Genomic DNA, 21,721 nt, shown 5'->3' on the forward strand with positions numbered 1-21,721 from the left:
ACGTGCAACATATGGACATACCTGTCAATCTGTAATATAGTTGTAGATTGAAATAATTATTCTCTACTTCAAACCACATAGAGTTAATGCATGTGGTAATTCTCCCACACCTGGAAAGCATCTAAAAGAGGTGTGAGTTAAAAAGGAAATTTGTTTTGTTTGTTTAGGGTTTTTTGTTTGGGTTGGGTTTTTTGTTTTGGAGTTTGGGGTTTTTTTTCCTTTTCATTTTTCTGGCATTCTCCCTTTGGAGTACATGTACAAAACAAGTACTTCTCAAAGAAGTGTTACATGCTGTTCTTTGACTTGCATAGTGTTTCCTACATGGAATGACTGTAGTCTAAACCATGGCAATATTTAAAGGGAAAAGTGAAAATCCCTATGTGCTTATTCTGGAAATGGTAATCAAAAGGAGATATCACTTCTTTATACCCATTTGTTATCACTCTAACATGACTTTTCAGAGGTTCCTTGAGAGCCCTGCCAGATACAGATTCCAAACATTCAAGGTAGTTAACATCTACCATTTTCTCATCCTAGTCTAGTGATACAGCTTTTATTTATAAATATATGTATGTGTGCAATAGGTGCAAATACACAGACATATGTACAACTTTTAAACTCCTATTCATTAGGGTCAGACTCTCATATATCCCTAGTTTTGTACTGGATAATGTACTGAAAGAAGGCTGGGATAGAATGATTTAAAATCTTGCATGGTACAAGGAGGAACATTTATTTTGGTCTTAGACATTTCCCATCAGGGTGAAAAAGTCACAGTTTCTTTGGCAGCTGTGTTTTGTACTGGTTCTCTTTTGTGGTCAGTAGCACCAACAGACCGTGGGCAACCTCTGCTGGAAGCCAGGATGATAAATCCAGAAACATGCAAATTGTTCGTCTCCAACACCACCCTGTGCCATCTCTGCTGTGGCAGTGTACTGGCAGCAAGGAGGTTTGAAGGGGCTCTAAAATACACTGAGAAGAGAATGGTGTACTTGTGTTTGTGCAGGAACTTAAAAGGAAGGAGCAGACTTGTGCTTATGGAACATAGTTTGGAATATCAGAAATGCAGCTCTTTTCTTTACAGTTGTCATGAAGGCTCTGAGAGTGAGCAGACATACAGCTATATAGAGCTTCTTTAAGCTAAGAGTATTTCTCTTTTTCTACTCAGGATCAATTGACAAAGGACCAGGAGTAAAACGTTTGAGTTCCTTGGATGATAAGATCCCACCCAAGTCACCCCGTCCGCGTCGGAATATCTGGTTGTCACGCAGCCAGTCGGATATCTTCTCCCGCAAGCCTTGCAGGAAGATAAATGTGCAGGACCCCTACTACACACCAAGCAAAGGGTTAGGCCGGAAAGTTAATCCCTTTAGTGCCCGGGAGGACCTCAAGGGGGGAAAAATCAAATTCTTTGACATGCCAAGCAAGTCTGTGATTTCACTCGTGTTTGACTTGCATTCTCCAGAGGCAGGTGGAGGCCTGAAAGCCAGCCAGTCCCAGTTCCGGCAGGCATACAGCACAGACTGGCAAGAACTTTCCCTTCTTCCTGGGAGGAGATGCAGGTCGCTTCCACTCTCTCCTGAATTACCACACAAGGAATATGGCCTGTTTGGAGGACTGTCTTCAACTGTTGGCAGGTGTGACCCAGCCCAGTTAGGTGCAGAAGTTCGGCAAAAACTCTTGAGTAGCACAAAATACGGTGTGTCAGAGATTCCCCCCTTTCACGCCAAGCCTCACAGACCAGAGTTTCTTCTTGCACCAGGACAGGAGGAGGATATGGACTGTTCAGATGGGCCGGTGGCCCAGGAGGAAAATGGGTTTTGCCCTGTTGAGAACACATGTGGAGATCCAGTGTGTGATCAGTCATTAGTGCTGGCCCAGTCTGGGCCACTATCTTACAAAAAGCTCCCAGTTGAGAATTCAGTGAACTCTGAGGGACGTGGCTCCCCACAAATGTTTTCAGGTTGTCTCCCTTCTGAAGAGATGGAGGTAGAAGATGATCTATTGAAAATTACTCTGTTAGAGTCTACAAAGCCTCTGTTCAGTGTTAGTCCTTCCACGGAGCTGAAGAGAGAGGCATGGCCCTTCAGGGAGCAAGATGGGGACAGTCCTGCCCTGTTGTCTCAGACCTCCTCCAACATCTCAGCAAGTGGCAGCACAAAGTCAACTTGTGACATATGAAGAGAGGGCTCAAACTGAATGTGTCCTTGAGAGAACAGTTGTTCCCAGTTGCTTAAACTGTTTTTCTGCAGTGCTGGGCTTCACATTTGAAAGAGACTCAATGGATGGTGGAAGCTGGCTGTCAGACAGATAGCTGCAGACAGTGTCTGAAGAGATTGATTATTTTATAAAACTCTAATTCAAATTGTGCTTATTCCCTTTCCTGATTTGTGTTCAGAGGGGGAACTACTCCAGCCAGAATGGCCATGTGGGTCCTACAGCCCTTCCAAGAGGCAGCAGCCAGAGCAGGCACCATGTAAACAGTTTGACCTGGATTTCCAGCACAGGGCATTTTAAGGTCTTAAGCTCCATGTAGAGTAGAAAGAATGACCCTTAGATTTTTCCCTCTTCCTCTGACTTACCAGCTGCTCTACGCCACTGCAGATTAGTCATTAACATTCTGCATCAGTGCACGTGAGTTGGAGTCCCTGTTTTAGAAACAGGCACAGAAGTCTTTCCGAGCTATGTTGAGCAGATAGGAATGCTCTCTGGTCCCAGAGCTGCTTTGAATGCTGTTGTAGCATTAAACAAGCTCTTCTTTCAAAAGCAGCAAAAACAAAACCGCTCATGCTGGTCACAATCTGCAGGCTGAGTCACATGACAAATACTTTGCAATTAACAAGAAGAATCTGTTCCCTGGTGTTTCATTTTCCCTTGGGATTTAGTAATGATGTTTAATACATTTGTGCAGGGAAGCTCTCTTCCTTGTAAAGCTCTTTATGTACCTCAGCCCAAATGTGGAGGAAGATTTGCCCAGGGCACAGAGAGGCATATTCCAGGCATTGCCATTTCTGGGCTTCTGAAGAAACTGCTCCTGAAAGTACCAGCTGTACTGAGCTTTTGGCAGGGGGTGGCCTCTTATCTCTGAAGAGCTGAGTGGACATCATAATCTGTTTCCACAGAATAATTAAATACAGTAGCTACATCACAATTGACTATTAGCACTAAACTAGAAGGGTCACATTCACCTTCCTCTCTGGTACAACATCCCATCTCACTGATTTCACTGCAGTAATGATGGCTCCTCACCAGACTGCTTGACAGAGGACAGGGATCTCCTGCTCAGGGGAAGTTGCCAGCAGTGTTGTAGCCCCACAAGTGCTCTTGGAGAGGACAACTCACAAGAGGGCTTTGAATTGTCAAACTGAAGAAAATTAGCTTGTCCCCAATTTACTTTTTGTTTCCTCTACAGAAAGAAGCTGCTGTCTTTATTGGTTTCTCCTGTCATTGAATAAGATAATCTTTTTTTAAATTTTTTTTTTTTTTTTTACTTCCCTCCACCAGCAGGTACCTGTGAAAGAAGCAGCAACATGAGCTTTATTGCTGCTTGCTGGAACCAGCACCAGTGATCCCTGCTCTGGGATGCAGTGTATGGGAAAGCTTGTTCTGTGACATTTGTGCAACATCCTGCCCTTTTCCACTATCATCATCCCAAAAACATGGGATTTAAAAGTTTTATTTTATGGGGTTTTTTAACCTATATTATAATTCCTAAGTGAGGTAAACATTGCACACCTGCTGAGCAGATGGTAATGCCACAGAATCCAGAATTCATCCAGGTAGCCTGTTACAGTCTTCCTGCTTTCTTGTAAGGCTGAATACTGTAAGCTAGTCTCTGATGGAAGCCAGACTATTTCTACTCTTCTCCCATCTCAAAGAAAGGATGAAGAAAGCCATAGTTCTTTCTTGGCTGGGGTGTGTATTTCTCCAGAGGTGTAGGAGGCTGTTCTGTGAGTTACAGCTGTGACTTCCTCTAGTGAAGTATGTGTTAACCTGAGCAGTTCTCCCTTTGCAGTGGCTGCCATGAATGAAATGAGAAACCTGGTGTTGCTGAGTTATTAAATACAGTCCATGCCAGATTAGGCAGCTGTTGGCACTTTCAAAGAGAAAATGCCTGTGCTAAGATCACCCCTTTTGGCCCACACCTCTCTGCCTCTTGAAGGTGCTGATCTGTAGAGTAGTCTCTGTCTTCTGTATCATGTCTGCAGAGTGCAGAGCAGCTTGTATAGCTGCCAGCGTGTGTGTGTAACTTCGAGGACAGAGAAACATCAGAACTCAATTGCCAGTGAGTTGCCTGCCTGGTGCCCGCTTGCTTTTGCTTTTTTTTTTTCTTTTTCATCTTTTTATCTTTGCAATTGTATCTTCTGGGAGGGAAACCATCAGCACCAGCTTCTGTTGTCACAAGATGCATTTAGGTGTGTGACTTCAGACAAACAAGCAATAATGAGTAGTTTACTTTTGGATCACCACGCTGAGGGAAGCTGTCCGGCACCCTCCAGCAGCCTGACCAGAGAGCACACGCACAACTCTGGCTGCTGCCCTGGGGCTCACGTGAGTGAGCCCTGGCTGTCAGTGCTGTCACCTCATCATGAAGACTGCTGCCCTCTCTGACACTGACTGCAAAGCTTGAGCAGTCACGCTTGGAGTATCTCCAGGGCACCCATTGCAGTGACCTCATCTGTTCTCTTACACCGCTGTCTTTACAATGTTTCCCTGGCCTGAATAGCTCTTACAAAGCAGCACAGCTAAAATTTTATTTTCTTAAATGTCCGCTCTAAGCACAACCAGTTGACGTGCATTGGGCACAACTATCAGCTTTTCTGGTTCTTTGTACTGAGGTGGAGATGTCAGAAATAGAAAGGCCAAGGACTGGCAGCTCAGACCTTTCCTAGATTGCTCTGCATGGGAAGAGGCATGTGTATGAAACTGGAGTAAAAGATCATTTTAAAAATTGCAAAGTGGTTGCTGAAACCCAGTGTTTTCAAGGGTCTGGATGCAGTTGTAAGTCACTACATCTTGTCCCTTTGGCTGCATAAGGCTGAATCTAGGCTGCACCTAGTAACTCCTAGGTTTTCTGCCTACTGGGGTTGCTTTTCTACAGAGGGCCATCTTCTGACAGCTACTGATAAACATGAATTTGAACATGTGGTCAGCAAACCCCTTGTTTTATAGTGATGTGACAAATTTTATTGTGATTGGATTTTACCGTGATTTTGACTTTACAGGAGCAGTTCTTGCTCTTTTAAAGTACTTTCTACACATTGCTACACATCTCCCTGAAGAAATCAAAGATGTTTTTAATTCACTTTAAATCTATGTTGAGTTCATTTAAATGTCTGTTATAAGCTATTTTTGTTGTGGTTGCAGGTTGATAAAATGCAACCAAGAGAATGCATGTGAATTGCTGCCCTTCAAAAGCAGCACAGCCGAGGGGCTGTAGCAGACTTGTACTTGTTGGAGAGGCATTGATGTATTATTTGTAACAGAACATTGGTATTTTTGCCAGTACAACTAAAGACACTTGAATAATTCCTGTTTGCACTTAATGCTATTGTTTATATTGCATGTCACTACATTTCTATGCAAAACAAATAACCTTTTTTTTGGGAGGAGGGGCAGCCAGATATTTGATTAAGTATAAAGATCTTTGCGAGATGATCTATTTTCGTATTTATGAAGGAGTTTTATGTCTTAATATTTTGCAGTCTGTAAATAGCTGAACTTGTAATTAAAGGTTTAGGAAGAAGTTTGTAGCCTGTGTATAATAGTAAGTTAACACTGCCAGAAAAAAATCTTTGCGAAACAACTTTTCTAATATTGCAGATATTTATGAATATGTAAAGAAAGCACGTCTTGTTTTTATGTTGATTGACCTTCTGACTTTTTTGAACTATAGAAATGGTCTATGTTTTATTGGAACTGCAATAAGAAGTAACCAAAGATGAATCCACTTAAATATTTTCATAATTTTTTTCTTGGTCAGGTTTTGTAAACTTTCCCAACTTGCTTTCAAAATAAAAATGAAATCAAGGCCTGAGTCTTGTGATTAAGAGGACAACTCCAAGTTTAAAAAGCTGGCTCAAATGCTTACTTAAGCTACAAATGCTATTAATATCTGGCTTGAGATTGTGTTTGCTGTTACTCAGTGCTGAGTTATACACACGGAAAACTGTCATCCTCAGTAAGTGTTATTTCTCTCCTGCATCTCGTTGAAGTGTTCCACTATTAAATCCATGAGACTCAAGGATTTTTTTTTTCTGCTCGGTGTTACAGTGGTCTGAAGAGTAGGCCCTAGCTTCTGACCTACCAGATAAGATGGCTTTTGATAGCAGCCTGCAGGGCACTTGCCATGGTGGCTGCTCTGTTCTAGCCCTAAATAGCTTCAGTAGCACAGGAAGCTGTGCAGTTTCTCAGGATCACGTATCTGGCTTTCAGCCCCACTGCCTCTCCCCTTGGAACAAGTCTGAAGATCTGCTATGGCTTGGTTCTGCATGCAATTACCCTGCACTAGAATCAGCTGGCACATTTGGGACTAACTTTCTCCTTCCCTTCTCTCCTGTAAGAACAAAAGGTCTCATCTGTGCATGCTCTAACCAAAGGTGCATTTCTCCCACTTCAGCCTGATCCCTGCCTTCACATCCCAGCATGCCACTAAGGAACATGGGCAACTCCAACTGAGAGCAATTTAATCAGTCAGATGTTAAAACAGAAACAAGAATATGAACCCTGTTCCCTTTTTGGAGAGTTCTTGATGGAAGAAAGAACTCCAAAACCTGGAGGAAAAAAAAAAAGCCCAGTTTAGTGAGGAGTTCTGTAGCTCTATGCACTGTCCCAGGCCAACTTTATCTTCTCGCTGTGAGCTTTGGAAGATTTAGAAAACAAGCTCTTCACTATTTGCAGTGGCACTGATTTCCCACTGAGGTACAGTTTATTATGGCAGTCTGGTAACCAGGGCCCTGCAGCAGCGTCTGTGTTTTTCCCTTTCTTGAGCATCCAGACATAAGCCATGATATAGCCGGTCATGAACGCGTCGAAGCCAGCTCGGTGTGTGCCCCCCTGTGAAGGAGGGCCCTGAGTTTCCTTTTCCTTTCCTGCAGCACCTGCTGCTTCAGTCTCAGGGATGGCTGGGTGACTGGCTGAGTCCAACCCAGCAGGAAACTTCGATTTCCTCTCCATTTGGTCACTGTCAGAGGCATTTCCCTTGGCACAAGGGCTCAGGGCAGCTGCTCCCTGGGCAGCAGTTCTTTCAGTGCTCCCCAGATTCTCTTCCCATTGTGTGCTGGCATCTGAGCTGACCTCTGTTTCCATGTCCATGGAGATTTCCTCCAGTGGCCTGCCCTCTCGGCTGGGTGCGACCTCTGCCAGCTCTGTAGCAGCTGCAGGCTCATAGCAGCTCTGTTTACGTGGTGGTCCCTCCTCCCCATTCTGAGCTTGCTCTGTTTTTTCCCCTGAGCTTTCCTGTTGGAATGCATTTGCAGGCACTTCCATGTTCTTACGATGCTTCCATTTGTGCTTCCGTTTCTTTCGCTTCTCCCAAAGCTTGTCGTCCTCGTCAATGATGAGGTCAATGTTGTGAGACTGTGGACACTTCAACCCTTTTGGACACCAGCCATAGGCCTAGGAAAAGAGAGAGAGAGAGAGAGATGGGTCTGTAGCCTCCATCTTCCTGGTTAGAACAGCAATCATCTTAACATAGAGTGGAGCTAATTATTCCCTTCCACTGAGGGCTTGCGAGGCTGGGTCAGGAACAATGTCCAGTTACAGCCCCACAGCACACAGGAAAGGTGCTGGCACGCTGCACTGGGTGCACCAGGGAGCTGTCAAGGTGCAGCACACAGCATATGAGGAGAAGCCAAGGAAGGTAGGTTTGTTCTGCCTGGAGAAGACAAGACTAAGAGGAGGGAGATATCTAGCTGGTGTCTACAGGTACCTACAGCAGAGGTTATGGAGAAGATGGAGCTAAACTCTAGTTAAGAGAGCACAGGGAGAGGGGACCTGGTAACAGGGTAAATTATGACTAGACATATAGGAAAGTGTTTTTCACATAGTGATCGAGTACTGGAACAGGGGCCTGGAGTTGTTTTGTAATCTCTGTCCTTACACAGTTTCTAAAGTTACCAAACAGTGTTGCTCAGAGCTTGAGGTGGTGGCTGGATGAGAAACTTCCAGAGATTTCCCCAACCTATGGTCTGTGACAGAATGTGCAACATCTGGAAGAGCTCCTTTTCTCCATGAAGCACCTGAAGCCAGTTATGATCTGATCAGATGGGCTCTTTGCTGCTGTAGCTGCACCAGGACAAGCTGTTGTGGATCACCCTGTGCTACAGTGCCACATGCTGCAGACAGGTAATAATTTTTTATATCTAATGAAGATACAGGGAAGGGTAGAGGTGGCATTTCTTTATTGTAGGATAAGCCAAACTAACACAGAACTTGCAGCCCCCCGCCAAGATAGCAATGGATACTGTAACTCACACTATCCCACTGTTTAGGGCCATAGACTCTCTTTTGGAATTTTCCTAATGAAGCCTGTAGGGATTCCCCACCTCCAAGCAGAGCACTCTGTTGTCTGTCATGAAGCCACCTGAAGCTTGAAAATGTTCCTTGTACTGTGAAGCAGGCGAGGAGAAGTTCCCAGGTGCTTTCCCACCACTTCTGGCTCGTGCCACATGTGCCCCTTTCCATGGAGCCAGGAAGGGAGCGGGGATTCACGTTACTTACCGAAAATTTCTCACAGACAGGCACCTTATTCCCCCCTCCAGCATTGTGGCTTTCTTCTTCCAGAGAGCAGTAGCGGTAATCGATGTACCGGGCCATGTTGGCAGGGTAATGGCAGAACTCCACAGCGAGGTGCTGCCCGCTGGAGTCCCTCAGCTTGCAGTTCTCTCGCTTGCTGGAACAAGAGGAGCACATAGTTACTGTGGGACGGGACCAGGGCACAGAGCTAACACTGCTCTTCACCAGCTCTCAACTCCGTGAGTTTCCTGCTCTTGAGCTCAAGTCCCAGACAGCTTGCTGGAAAGAAATTCAATCCCAGGAGAGCAGCTTTAGTAAATAGTTGCTTCCATGCTAATTCAAAGGTTGTTTTTGCTTATGCTGGTGTACAGGAAGGGAAAGCAGCATCTCTGGTGAAGTTATGGGAGAAGGGGATGCATAGTTTGGTTTTTTAACTATAAGGAGCACTAAAATATGTGTTTGTCTTCATCATGTTAATGCACAAGGGAAAAAACACCCAAAAATGAGATACTATGTAGACCATCAAGCAGTCATCACCCAGGCAGGTTGAACCTGGGCAATGCAAGCAACAAGGAAATGGTTTTCATTTCATGAGAAAAAAATCTGATCTCTGTTTTGTCCCAAGATCTGATTAAAAGCCCCAAAACCTTTGGAAGGCTCTACCTAATGAAAATTGTGGGTTAAAACTTCTAAGACGTCAGTTTAAAAAGTTTTTTTTATCTTGTCAAAACAAAGCACACTCATATTTTGAGAACAGCCATCTTGAATGTTTTTGGACCTGTCAAAGTGGCATTTCCTGAGATAAAACAGTCACTAAAAATACCTTTTCTCCTCAAAAGAGAGCATGACTTGAGCTTTATAGAGATCCCAGGGGTTGTATCACTGCCAAGGGCTTAGTTTGAGATTGTGTGGGGCCAGACTGCAAAGCACAGACATGTGTCCTGAACAAGAGCAAAGCCTTTGCCTGGAAGGAAGTGATGGGAGTCAGAGTGGGCCACAGGCATCTCAGTATGCAGGATGTGTGACAGAGCTGGTCAGTGTCAAGGAGTGCAGGGAGCACCCACCCTTTAACTGCAGTGTCCCTCACAAAACAGAATTATAATGAGCAAACCATGCAGGACAGCCCTGGTGTTTTTTCTGTGTGAGTTCCTGCCATGACCCTGTGGCACTGCTGGACCAAAGCCAGGCAGTGACCCAGTCAGATCTCAGATCAGGTCACTGTGGTCAGTCTTCTGCTGGCACCGGTTTTGAAGTTCTCTTTCAGCTGCTGCCCACTGAACAGATAAGGCCCATTAAAAACCAAACTCATTCTAGAAACAGAAAAAGCACAGGGCAGAGTCACCTGAAAAGCACCGCTCTACAGTCAGTGGGACAGTGAAAGGAAACAGCCCCCTTGCCTGGAAAAACAAACACACACTGACTTCCCCTTTGCCTTTCCTCCTGTAAGCTCGAAGTACCAGAGTGCTGCTCAAAGTACCAGAGTGCTGCTCACCACTTCTTGTAGGCATACTCCAAGTAGGATGCCACAAAGCGAGTCTCAAACTCCGAGGCGTATTTGGTGTCGTATATTCCTGCTGGGAACATCTCTGAGAGGTCGGCGGTGAAGGTGCCGAGGCTCTCCGGGAGGTGAGCATAGAAACACTGGTACAGGAAGACCAGGTCGATCAGGCCGTTATGGAGAATGAGTGGCTTCTTTGCCCGGATGAGCTCCAGGAAAAGTGTCCGAACGCTCAGGCTCTGGCTTTCATTGCCCTGCACGAGGAAGGATCAGTCAGCACGCCTTGGCACCCTGACTTGCTGTCACTCTGGGGAGCCCTCAGAGCCTGTGGCATCAGGATGCTGCCCACAGCTATGACTTGCTCTGAACAGAGACACAAATATTTGGAAAAGCAACTGCAACAAGTGGGTTTCAAGCAGCAGGGAGCTGGAAGGGATAATGCTGCACTCAAGAGCCCTGTGTGAGCCCACCTTCACGCGGGAGCAGGGGAAGCCACCCCACTCCCGGAAACCTGGAGCAGAGCAGGCTCAGGTGTCTGAAAGGGAGTGGGTTTGTACCTTGTCGTTGCCCTTGTGGTAAGGGATCCCCTGAGAATACTGCTTGTTGAAGTCGAAGCCGTGCTGCACTAGGAACTGCACGGACTGGGGCTCGACCACATAATCCTCGGTGCAGAGCAGCGTGAGGTTGTAGATCTGGCACAGGTACGTGTTCTCGGACTGCACAAGGAGAGTGTGCAAAGAACGCAGGAACACCTGTCAGAGGGAGCTGCCGAAACAGCCGGGGAAATTCCACGGGGGAATTCCATCTCCCAGCGCGTCCCGATGCTCCCCGTTCCCCGGGAAGGACCAAGAGAACACGGCCGCACTACGGTTCGTGCACGCACCTTCTCCGGGAGCTGCTTGAAACAGGCGACGCCGAGCGACAGGACAGAGCGTGTCCTGGCGGCGCTGCACACGGCCTTGTACCGCTCCTCGATGCACCTGGCGGCGGAAGAACGGGCCATGACGGCTCCGGCCTCCCCATACCCCGGGGAGAGGGCACCGGACTGCCAGTACCGAGAGACGCCCCCCGCTCCCGCCCCACCGGGCACTCACGGGCTCAGCAACGACTTTCTGGCGCCGAGGCCGCTCAGCTCCTGCGGGGAGACACGACACCGTCAGTGGCCCCTCGGGACCGGCCGCGCCGCCGCCGCCCCCACCCCGGCTCACCGTGTCCACGGCCACGAAGGTAGCGGAGCGCAGCGCCAACACCATGGACGGCCACAGCTCCGCCAGGTTGTCGCTCTGCACGTCCACCACCGGCACACGCGCCGGGGCCGCCATGGCCGCGCCCGCGCGGGGCCTCCGCCGCAGCGCCTGCCCGCCGCCTGCCCGCCGCCTGCCCACCGCGGGCCTCGCACGCCTTGGCCGCCCCGCGCCCAGCGCCGCCCGCCCTCGCGGCCGCCCGGCTTCTTCCAGCCCCGGTGGGGGTTTTTACCGTTCTCAAAATCCGTTCTCAACCGAAATTTGGAGTTAAGTCAACGGGCGTTTAGCTCAGACAGCTCCTTTGGGTCCTTCCCAAGCGGCCGCTTGGACCGGCGGGAGAAGGGGCGGGCTCCTCTTGTTTCTGGCTTGCTGATTGGCTCCAGCGCGCCGGGAGGCCCCGCCCCTCTCCCCTGAGTTCCGAGGGAGGGCGGGTCCGCGCCCTCTCCGCGCACCTCCCTTCGATTGGCTGGCGGGCGGGCAGTGGGCGGGGCCCCCCCGCTCTGATTGGCCCTCGCGCGGGGGTGGGGCGGGAGAGCTTTTCCCGGGAAAGCGCGCGGTGGCGGCGGGAGCGGCCCCGCCATGAGCCCCGCGCGGGCCCGGGCAGCGGCGGCGGCCGGGGCGCTCCGGCGGAGCGGCGGGAGCGCGGCCCCGCCCCAGGGGCGGAGCAGGAAGCGCGCGGCGCCCCGCGGAGGTGCCCGGTAGCGGGATGGCTGGGGGAGCGGGGGATGGGATGTTCTCTCCGGGGCATAGGCCGCCAGCCCCGGCAGTCTCCGGTGCTTGCTGGGTTCTCGTAACGCCCGGTACTCGGTGCGCGTCCGCGCAGCAGCGGCTCGGTCGGGCTCCCGCCTGTGCTGCGGTCGAGCCCCGCAGCCCTTCGCCGTCTCCCACCGTGCGCTGACCCCGCGCCGCTCTCTTGGCTGCAGCGCCCGCTCCGCCGCCCGCCCGGCATTTCTTCAGCGACCCGGCTGAGGTCGAGGCCCTGCGCGGCAACCTGCTCGCCTGGTACGACCGATGCAAGCGGGACCTTCCCTGGAGGGCACTGGTAAGGGGAGACTGTGGGAAGCGGGGGTGGGGAGCTACTCACTCTACCCTAAGGGAGCCTGGTTGAAGCGACCACGGTATTTTTCCCTATGTGATGCATCCCTACCTGCATGGAAGTGCTCCCAGCTAGTCCTGGCTGTTTTGTGGTGGGTGGTCTGGAGCCAGTCCCTAGGTATAAAGAGTAAAAGCAGGGCACGCTTCTCAAACAACCTTCAAGAGGACTATTTATCTCTGGCAAGGTTAGTCTAGCTGTCTTTTAATCCTGTTTTGTTCCTGCCTCTATGAAACCCTGTAGCAGTGAGTGCTGCATGGAGAAGGTTTCCCATATATTTGTTTTAAGCCTGCTGGACGTTTTTTTAGAGCTCCTGCCTGGCCTGTGTTCAGCCTGGCAGCAGTGGCTTGAGGGTGATTGTGGTGCTGAGGGTGGGCATCAGCTTTACAGCATCTGTCTGAATGGTGGGAACTGCACAGCCCCTCTGTGGGATTTGCATCTGCCTCCAATTGCTTCCTGTGCAGGTGGGCTTAGGTGTAGGACAGTTCTCTATGGGATTTTGAACTTCATAAATAAGTCTCCATGTGGGATTTCATCAGCACGACGGTGCTTTGGCTGTCACTTGATTACCCCCAGAACTTCTGAGCGCTTGGGGGAAACATTTCTTCTATTTCAGATTCCATTGCAGTGTTCAAAACACACCATGGATTGTTTTATTTTACATGCAGGTCCCCTCTGTGGTGGGGTCCTGCATCACCTTGTTTCTCACACTTCATTTTCTTCCCCTTCCAGGCAGTGATGGAGCCAGATGCCGACAGACGGGGATATGCAGGTGAGGGATATGCAGGGACTGGCATTGTGAGGTGTGGCTTTGGGTGCCATACTTGGAATAAACTGCTTGAAGTGGCCATAAGAGCCACTGATTCCCCTCACAAGGCTCTGGGGGGTTGGAGAACCATCTTGGGCCTGGGGGAACTCCTGTGGGGCAGCATGTGGGGAAGGTGAGGGGTGGGAGGGAGTCCCATGAGCTGGATGCTGTGCAGTGCTTGTAGCCAGTGCTAACGTGGCCACAGCACGAAGTGTGGGTGGCGTTGGAGCCTCTGCTCTGAACCCCACCCTGTTCCCTGCAGTGTGGGTGTCCGAGATCATGCTCCAGCAGACACAGGTGGCTACAGTGATCGATTACTACAACCGCTGGATGCAGGTGACTGCTCCTTACAGAGTCCTGTGCCCACAGGCTGCCCCTTTTGGAGAGCTTGTCCACTGCCTGTGGCAGATCCCTAGTGGCAGAGCACAACTCTGCTTGTCCTTGACTTGTCCCTTTGCCTCTGTCCCACAGAAGTGGCCGACTCTGCAGGCTCTGGCACAGGCGTCCCTGGAGGTGAGCATTGCTGGGACCGGATGCTCTCCTTGCCCTGTGGTTCTCCATTAACACCCTGCTGTGTCTCTTGGAGCAGGAGGTGAATGAGCTGTGGGCTGGCCTTGGCTACTACTCCAGAGGGAAGCGTCTGCAGGAGGCAGCAAGGAAGGTGCTGGAGTGGGGGAGAAGGGGCATTTCTAAACCCCTCTATGGCTGGCGCTGGCTCACGTCTGCCCTGCCTGGCTGGGGCTGTGCTGCTGGCAGGAGGCTGTAGAGGCTGGGATCCCATCTTCCCATGGGCAAAATGGGTTACCTGCACACACCCACCCCAGCTGCTTCCCTGAGCTCAGCCCCTTCCCTGCCAGGTGGTGTCTGAGCTGGCTGGCCGGATGCCCAGGACAGCTGAGGACCTGCAGAAGCTGCTGCCGGGCGTGGGCCGATACACGGCAGGAGCCATCGCGTCCATCTCGTACGGACAGGTGAGAGCTGGGCATCAGCGGACACGTCTCCTCCTCTGCTACCCAGCCCCACTCCTGGCAGGGTCCTGCTGCTGGGTCTCACAAGCCAAGGGCTCCCCAGAGTTGTGCTTGGCTCTCTCCCCCACTTTGGGATGCATCTCAACTCCCACCCAGCTTGGCCTGTGGATTGGCTTCGTGTGTGTCCCTCTCCATCCTGGGAGCACCCCAGCTCCCTTCTTTGTATGGAGCATATCCCAGTATGGTAACCCCAGCTCCGGGTCCCAGGCTACTGGCGTCGTGGATGGGAATGTGATCCGGGTCCTGTGCCGCCTGCGATGCATCGGTGCCGACTCCAGCAGCCCGGCTGTCATCGACCAGCTCTGGTAAGGGGAATGCTCTCTCTCTGTTTGGAGCTGTGGTAGTCATGGCCAAGGGCAGGATCACTCAGGAGCCTTGGGGAGCTGAGCCTGTGAAGGGAAGCAGGCATGGGATATGGGAACTCTTGGGAAGTTGGTGCTGCTGGGAGAGGTGGTGAAAGGAGCTCTGTTGCCTGTGCCTACCTAGGAGCATCCCCCCTGACAGGCAGGAAGCAGGCAAAGCTCCTGGGATGCTCTCCCCACAGATCCCCGTGCCTCTCACTGCCATTTCTCCAGGGACATGGCCAATGTCCTGGTGGACAAGAGTCGCCCAGGGGATTTTAACCAAGCCTTGATGGAGCTGGGGGCAACTGTGTGTGTGCCCAAGGCCCCGCTGTGCGGGGAGTGCCCAGTGAAGCAGCACTGCCAAACGTGGCGCAGGGTAAGTGTGACCCCACAACGTGGCCCTGAGGGTTTGCCATACCTGGGGACAAGGTGGGCTGGTGGATGAGCCTGTCCTCACTTCTGTCCCCCCTTGCAGGTGGAGAAGGAGCTGGCCTTCACCTCGCAGAAGCTGTTTGGAAACCCCCCCAAAGTGCCTGATGTTGAGGACTGTGGTAAGCACGTGGGAAGATCTCTCTTGTAGCTCCAGGTCTGGGCCCTGCAGCAACTGTTACATTGGTATTTGCAGGTGTTGGGGACTGTCCCCTGTGCCCCCCAGCCACAGAGCCATGGGACAGCAGCCTGGGGGTGACCAACTTTCCCCGGAAAGCAGCGAAAAAGCCTCCACGGGCGATGCGAACGGCCACGTGTGTGCTGGAACGGAGGGGCTGCCACGGCGCCCCAGAATACCTCATTGTGCAGAGACCAAGCTCAGGTAATGGGGCTGGGCAGGAGGGAGATAAAAGCACCACAGCCCCTTCCCACCTGCATGAGGGATAGAGGGAGAGGCACTGGCTGCTGGGGTGGGGAAAGGAGCCCCTTGGGTCTGTGATGAGGCTCAGTGTCCCTGGATGTGTCCCTTGCTGTCTCACATTTTTGTCATGCCTCCTTCCCAGGTCTCCTGGCTGGACTCTGGGAGTTCCCAAGTCTCCCGTTGGCTCAAGATCTGCAGAAGGAGAGGGAGAGGGAGGAGCTGGCTGATCACCTTCAGGCATGGATGGGGCGGCCTGTGGCAGCCAAAGGCCTGCGGTTTATCGGAGAGGTGAGCCTGGAGCTGGAGGGTTGCAGTGTGAGCCCCCTGTGCTCAGCCCTAGGGGATGTATCACACAAGATAAGGGTCTCCCTTCCCCACTGTCACCCCTCCCAAGCTCTACCCCACTCCTCAGAGCCCTGGCAGACTCAGTGCCCTTTGCATCCCCCACTGCCTGCCAGCTGCCCATCTCATGTGTCTTTCCATCCCCTCACAGGTCATCCACATCTTCTCCCACATCCACCAGACATATGTGGTCTACTCCCTGCCCCTGGATGGGGACGTGACCCTGGACCCTGCCTTGTCCCCATCCCGCTGGGTGACAGAGAATGAGTTCCATGCCTCGGCTGTGTCCACAGCCATGAAGAAGGTATGGGGGGTACCTGGGCCTTTCCCCCTTCCCTCAGTTATCTTGAGAAAATCCCTGGAATCTCCTCCAGCTCCATGGAATCCATGTCCCAGCTCCAGGACCCTGCTGCTGTTCAGCTCTGGGTTCTCTTGTTCTTCCTTCAGGTGCTGAAAGTTCACGAGAAGCAGCGCAGGCAGGAGAGCAGCCCTGTCAAGGTGAGCAGTGCTCCAGGGTGCCTGGGGCCCCAGTGCTGTGGGACAGCTTTTGGTGTGCCACACTGAACCCCCCTGGGCTTTGGGATCAGGCCAAGGAGCATCCCCAGCCCGTGGCAGGGGAACTTGCCTGACTGGCACTGCCCCTGGGTGTCCCTAGTACTCAGGGGGAATCCCTGGAGACTGTGGGGGCCCTTGGGGTCTGGTTTAGCCCTGCTGTGTCTCCTGCAGGGCTCCAAGCGGAAGCGCGGGGCAAAGGCACAGGGAGCAGGCAGCACCTGCCCTGGGACACAGCTCTCCCTCCACGCCTTTCTCCGGGCACCAACTGCCCCCTGAGGGCACCTTCCTCCTGTGACACACCAGAGCCCCACGCTGGGCTGAGTCCTGCCCGTGGCGTGGCAATGGTGTCCCTGTGCTGCAGCAAGCCCAGGACACAGCACTGTAATGGTCTCCCAATCTTCCTTTCCCCTGCCTCCTCCATTGGAGTTGTACCTGGATGTGGCCACTGGTTCTGGATTAATCCTGGAGCCAGACTTGTTCTCCCTCCTTGGCCGAAGCCCTCCTGGGGCTATTCAGCCGTGTACTGGCACCACTTTGGCACCGTGGACTCAGGGCAGCAGGGGTTTCTCTCCAGTGGTGGGATGGCTGTGGCCACATTGCTCCTGCAGCCCTGTCCCCTTGCCTGCATTTCATCCACCAGCCAGCGACTGGGGATGCTGCTCTACCCTCCCTTGTTTTTACTGGACCTGAAAATAAATCTCGAGTATGTGGGGTTTTTAAAGTGACTTTCTGTCTCTGTTGCACTGTGCTAGGCTGGGGGTGTTGGGCAGCCTGGGGTGGAACATGAAGATAGCCAACAGGCTCCTTACATCTGGGATGGGGAGAGCATGGATTTCTTCATTAATGCACCCAAGAGCCCCTTGGCTGAGCATTACCTGCTGGTGACCCCAAATAAGGCACCCAGAGCAGCCTTCCTGTAAGGGCAGGCATCAGCCCCCAAGGGGTGTGCAGCTCCTGTCCATGGGCTGCTCCTCCCTGGGGCTGAACAACTGCTCCCAGGGCTTTTTGTAGGGTTTTATCCTCCTTTTACATTTCTTTGTTAGGCTGCTCAGCACTGTTCATGCTGACTGTGGTGCACCCTTGCAAAGGCACAATGCTGGGGGCTGGCAGGGACAGGGGACAGTCCTGGCGGGGTGCAAGGGGCAATAACCTCAATTTTAGGGACAAGCCCACCTTGAGCAATGGAAATGGCCTTTTCATCCTTGCCTGGCAGTCAGCACATCTTAAATATGAGGATTAAAAACCCAAAGCAGTGCTTGTTAATTCTTTAATTGAGAGGAGCAAGAGGCCACCACTCGCCCCCCAGGGCTGGTCATGCTGTGGGTGGTCACTGCCAGTGAGAGGCCAAATCTATGGCCTTCAGATTATCCACTCCCCTCGGGCAGCCCCTCTTCCCTCCACGTCCGGGGAACCAGCACTGCTCTTGGCCATGCTGCAGGCTCAAGTCTCAATAAATTGGGACTCGAAACTAAGAAACTACAAAAAACTAAGAAACTAAGGCAGAAAGTTCTTCACACGTGGCCGATAAACACTGTGAACCCAGGGCAGGAGAGAATCACGCCCATCCTGGGGCATGCTCCCCTGAGTGTCTTGCTCCCACACTGAGTTGGCTCTAGATTGACCTGGAGCCATCCCTTGGTCCCTGCCCACCTGGGCCATGCCACAGGCCCCCACTGGGATCTCTACGGTCCTTGCCCCAGGGTTGGACTGGAGAGGATGGGGAGCTGAGGGAGGAGGACTGCAGTGTTGCACTACTGTTGCTGGTCCATGTAGACCTGTACAGCTTTCCACAGTGCCCGGATATTGCCTTCCCCGAAGCCCGGCGCGCCCCGACGGTCAATGAGCTCCAGGAAGAAGGTCTCCTCGGAGAAGATGGGATGGGTGAAGATCTGCATCAAATATTCCTGAGCGGGGCTCTCCGTGGCATCAGTGCCCAGCTGGCCCTTGTCCCCAGGCACTGTGGTGTCCAGGAGGATGCCAAGCTCTGCCAGCATGTGGGGATCCTGCCCGGCCCTCTGGATCTCCTCTGCTTTGCCCCCCTGGCTGTAATAGGTGGTGGGGGGTGTGAAGAACCGTGCCCCCCGCTGCTGCAGAGCCCTGGTTGTGCTGACAATGTCGGTGGTGCAGAGGCCGACGTGCTGGATCCCAGCCCCGCCGTGCTGCTCCAGGAACATGTCAACCTGGTTGGTGCCATTCTGGGAGAGGGACTCGGCAAAGACCAGCTTGCAGCCACGTGCTGGGGTGCCCTGGGTGCTCTGCAATGCAAGGAGCAGCATGCCCACCCCCTGCCCCCCCAGCACGTACCCCTCAGCTGGCCTCTCCTGGGCATTCAGATGGAAGCGGTGGAAGCCGAAGCAGTGCTGGTACCAGTCCAGAGCTGCCCGGGCACCGCCCCGGGGACAGACGTACGTGATGTGGTCAAAGTGTGTGATCTTGATCCCATCCCCTGTGGCTGAGGGGGCTCCTTGGATGGGCTGGAAGCCGGGCAGGAAGTGTCCCCGATAACAGGATCGGTCCAAAAGGGTGTGACTGATATTGCCCACAACTGAGCTCACCACCCCGTAGGTGACAGAACCACCGTCATCGCTTAGCTCAGTGGGGGGCACCAGCAAGGAGCATCCCTGGCTCTGCAGCTGCTTGCAGAGCCCTGGCACATCATCCACCTCAAAGCAGACGTTGGAGGCCGTGCCCAAGGCGGGCTGGGGGTCTATGTCATAGAGGAAATCCCGGGATGAGGTGCTGGCAGGTGCCAGGCGCTCGTTGACAAGGAAGATGGCAGATTCCCGACGCAAGGCCAGCTGCCGGACACACGATGTCTCCCGCATGGCCACTGGCTGGAATCGAAAGGTGTTGGCCAGGTGCTGGGCCCAGCCCTGCCTGTAGGGCAGGTGGAGGGAGATGAAGCAGGGGCGGATCAGTGAGGCTGCCATGGCTGAGCAGGCTGTGGGGAGGATGCAGGGGGTCAGGGGGGCTGCTGGCCCAGGGGAGAAGCCACTCCCACACCTTGCACAGAGCCCACCTGTGTTTGCAAGCACAGATGCAAATGTGTGTAAACTCACACCTTTTAATTGTGAGTATTTTAAAAAAGTGGGTCTCTGCCCAAGGATGCCAAGCTATCCTACCAGCCCTTCGCTCTGCTGCCCTATGCCTGAGGTTCCAGAGGAGGAAAGCCTCAAGCCCTGGCTGCAGCCCAGAGGGTCCCCTCTGGAGCCCTGTGTCCTTTGGGAGTGCCACAGGGAGGTCAGCAGGGATTCCCGGTGCAGGAGTTGTGCTGCATGTGTAAGCAAGATTATGGGGACAAGGGTTGTGGTGGGAATGTCCTGTACCAGGAACATGGAGGTTGGACTGGTAAACATGGAGCAACACACTGGTTACACCTAAAATGTTCCTGTGCTGCCCCAGTGCCTGTCACGTGTGTCCCATGAATGGAGGGGAGCAGTGGGGTCTCGACAGGCTGATGTGCCCTTCCCCTCCCCAACAAGGCCATGGAGCCACCATGCTCTTTGCAACAGGCTGGGAACAATGACCTTGCCCTAGGGGCACAGAGGAAGGACACTTCGGCCAAGGGACCCTCCTCCCCAGCCATCCAAATAGCTGTGACACTCAAGGGGGAAAAAAAGATCTGTCCAAAACCCCAATCGGCATCACCTCTCCAGGGCATCCCACTGAGGCTTCCCGACTCCATGGCATGCACGAGCCGCCCTGGCCAGACCCCACAGGTGTGCAGTGGGCTGGGGGCCACACACCTGCTGAAATATTCCTTTTCACCTGCCTCCTGAAAAGCGTGTGCACAGAGCTCTCCCCGCTCCTTCCCACCAGCCCAGGGCGGAGGGACCGCGTGGGGCCGCGGTGCGCACATGGGCATGGGACAGCATTCCTTCCTCCCGGCCCTGCTTCCCGCTGCGCACCGCGGCACCGGCACCATCCCCGCTCCGCTCCCGCCGCCCCCGCTCCCCGCGCCCGCCCCGCCACCCCCGTGCCCGCGGGGCCCCGCTCGCCCTCGGGCTGCGGCTCACCGGGGTCAAGGCTGCGGGCGAAGGGGACGCCGGGCGGGGCTGGCCCGGGGGCGGTTCAGTTCGCTCCTCCCCGGCATGCACCAGGCACGGCGGGCCGGGCACGGCGCCGGCACTGCCCGGGGGCGGCGGGGCGGCCGCGGGAGCGGAGCCGGCGGGGGATCGGGGGGCTCGCCCGGCCAGGGACGGGGCCGGCACACGGAGAACGCGCTGCCCGCTGCGGGTGCCGTGGTTCGTACCGAGCCCGGCGGTGCCGGGCTGCGTTTGCGCGACGAAAAGCTGCCCAGGCTGAAAACCGCAGGCACCGCGGCTCGGGATGAGCCAAGGGAGGAGGGGAGCGCCTGCCAGGCGGTGGCTGGGGCTCCCTGGGGCACAGCTCATGTCTGCAGGGTCATTCCCGTCAGCCCGAGTCCCAGGACATGAACTGGGGAAACGTGTCCCTGCTCAGTGCTGGGCGCTTCACCGTGTCCGGAGTACCCGGTGGGGACGTGGGGGGAGCAGCGTCCGGGAGGGGGGGGAGGGGGCTGACAGCTTTGGGGAAGGTCCGGTGTCAGTCATGAGATGGGGCTGCTCACCAATCCAGCCCACGGCCCCACATCCTTGCAGACACCTCTGAGACCCTCTGGCCCCCCAGCAGCGATCCCCTCTCCACCTGCTCTTTTCAGACGAATCCCCCCTCTGTGTGGCTGGGATCATGTTCTGCCCCCGCTGTGACTGTGCCTGCTGCCCTTCCCTGCCTTATCATGTTTTTGTACAGATCCCAGGTACAATAAACTGCTCAAATATTTGCAGAGATGTCCTTGTGCTGCCAGAGTGGTGAGCTCCTCTTGTTTGGTTGGGGGGTGGAATCCAGTGTTGCTGTGATTTCCCAAGGGAACACCGACACCACCACAGCCCCAGTATGGGGCCGGACAAGAGGCATAGGACCGGACACTGGGGGGTTGCTGTGGAGCCAAGCTTGGCCTGAGAGTGGCCATGGGCACAACAGAACAGCACAGCCTTTGGGGTGACACCCCACAGGGCAGGGAGCTCCAGCACCCTAGGGTGTGAGGGAGGCACCATCTTTTTGGCTGCAGGGTGACAGAGGCTGCACTGGTGGCTCCTGTGGGACCTTGTGCATGGGTGGCGCTGTTCGAGGTCACCCCACAGTTCTGCAAGCCTTTGGTGTAAGCAGTGCTTGGCAATGCCCCCAGCCCTCCTGTGCCTGGGA

At 53.5% G+C, this 21,721-nt stretch overlaps 4 protein-coding genes across 5 annotated transcripts in view; 2 read left to right on the forward strand and 2 right to left on the reverse strand.

The window, feature by feature from the left end:
* The window catches only part of TESK2 (testis associated actin remodelling kinase 2), an 80,026-nt gene extending 73,995 nt beyond the window's left edge, over nt 1-6,031 (forward strand). The window contains exon 11 of the mRNA XM_039555786.1: nt 1,169-6,031. Within this exon, the coding sequence (XP_039411720.1) occupies nt 1,169-2,181 (1,013 nt within the window). The 3' untranslated portion in view covers nt 2,182-6,031. The remainder of the gene's footprint in view (nt 1-1,168) is intronic.
* A 638-nt stretch (nt 6,032-6,669) lies between these two features.
* Nucleotides 6,670-11,578, reverse strand: TOE1 (target of EGR1, exonuclease). Its single transcript, XM_039555787.1, has 7 exons — nt 11,443-11,578; nt 11,329-11,369; nt 11,118-11,214; nt 10,792-10,950; nt 10,229-10,488; nt 8,722-8,893; nt 6,670-7,617 (listed from the first exon to the last, which is right to left on the reverse strand). The coding sequence occupies exons 1-7, from the start codon at nt 11,554-11,556 to the stop codon at nt 6,820-6,822; spliced, it is 1,641 nt and encodes a 546-aa protein (XP_039411721.1). The 5' UTR covers nt 11,557-11,578; the 3' UTR covers nt 6,670-6,819.
* A 543-nt stretch (nt 11,579-12,121) lies between these two features.
* MUTYH (mutY DNA glycosylase) lies at nt 12,122-17,223 on the forward strand. Of its 2 annotated transcripts, XM_039556463.1 has the most exons (15): nt 12,122-12,169; nt 12,402-12,520; nt 13,304-13,343; nt 13,642-13,715; nt 13,851-13,892; nt 13,969-14,040; nt 14,237-14,350; nt 14,615-14,712; nt 14,983-15,127; nt 15,227-15,302; nt 15,377-15,562; nt 15,744-15,889; nt 16,095-16,247; nt 16,391-16,441; nt 16,670-17,223. In XM_039556463.1, exons 3-15 carry the CDS (start codon nt 13,310-13,312, stop codon nt 16,772-16,774), a joined length of 1,296 nt encoding a protein of 431 aa, XP_039412397.1. In that variant the 5' UTR covers nt 12,122-12,169; nt 12,402-12,520; nt 13,304-13,309; the 3' UTR covers nt 16,775-17,223. The 2 variants fall into 2 exon arrangements, with proteins under 2 accessions (XP_039412397.1, XP_039412396.1); XM_039556462.1 differs by lacking the exon at nt 12,122-12,169 and having other exon boundaries at nt 12,201-12,520; nt 14,504-14,712.
* Nucleotides 17,224-17,751: 528 nt separating this feature from the next.
* Nucleotides 17,752-20,590, reverse strand: HPDL (4-hydroxyphenylpyruvate dioxygenase like). The gene is made up of 2 exons (XM_039556464.1): nt 20,515-20,590; nt 17,752-19,439 (listed from the first exon to the last, which is right to left on the reverse strand). The coding sequence occupies exon 2, from the start codon at nt 19,426-19,428 to the stop codon at nt 18,250-18,252; it is 1,179 nt and encodes a 392-aa protein (XP_039412398.1). The 5' UTR covers nt 19,429-19,439; nt 20,515-20,590; the 3' UTR covers nt 17,752-18,249.
* Nucleotides 20,591-21,721: the final 1,131 nt, after the last annotated feature.

Source organism: Corvus cornix, chromosome 8, assembly GCF_000738735.6.
Source record: "Corvus cornix cornix isolate S_Up_H32 chromosome 8, ASM73873v5, whole genome shotgun sequence".
In the NCBI taxonomy this organism is placed as follows: Eukaryota; Metazoa; Chordata; class Aves; order Passeriformes; family Corvidae; genus Corvus; species Corvus cornix.

Bases quoted from the DNA above. Each gene is read 5' to 3' on its own strand.
- MUTYH (XM_039556462.1), top strand. From the start codon at position 13,310: ATGGAGCCAGATGCCGACAGACGGGGATATGCAG. The intron at 14,351-14,503 runs GTGAGAGCTGGG...ACTCCCACCCAG, and splicing joins CGTCCATCTCGTACGGACAG to CTTGGCCTGTGGATTGGCTT. The intron at 16,248-16,390 runs GTATGGGGGGTA...TTCTTCCTTCAG, and splicing joins TGTCCACAGCCATGAAGAAG to GTGCTGAAAGTTCACGAGAA.
- HPDL (XM_039556464.1), bottom strand. From the start codon at position 19,428: ATGGCAGCCTCACTGATCCGCCCCTGCTTCATCTCCCTCCACCTGCCC.
- TOE1 (XM_039555787.1), bottom strand. From the start codon at position 11,556: ATGGCGGCCCCGGCGCGTGTGCCGGTGGTGGACGTGCAGAGCGACAAC. The intron at 11,370-11,442 runs GTGAGCCGGGGT...GTCTCCCCGCAG, and splicing joins CCTTCGTGGCCGTGGACACG to GAGCTGAGCGGCCTCGGCGC. The intron at 8,894-10,228 runs GTGAGCAGCACT...CTCTTGTTCCAG, and splicing joins GAGTATGCCTACAAGAAGTG to CAAGCGAGAGAACTGCAAGC.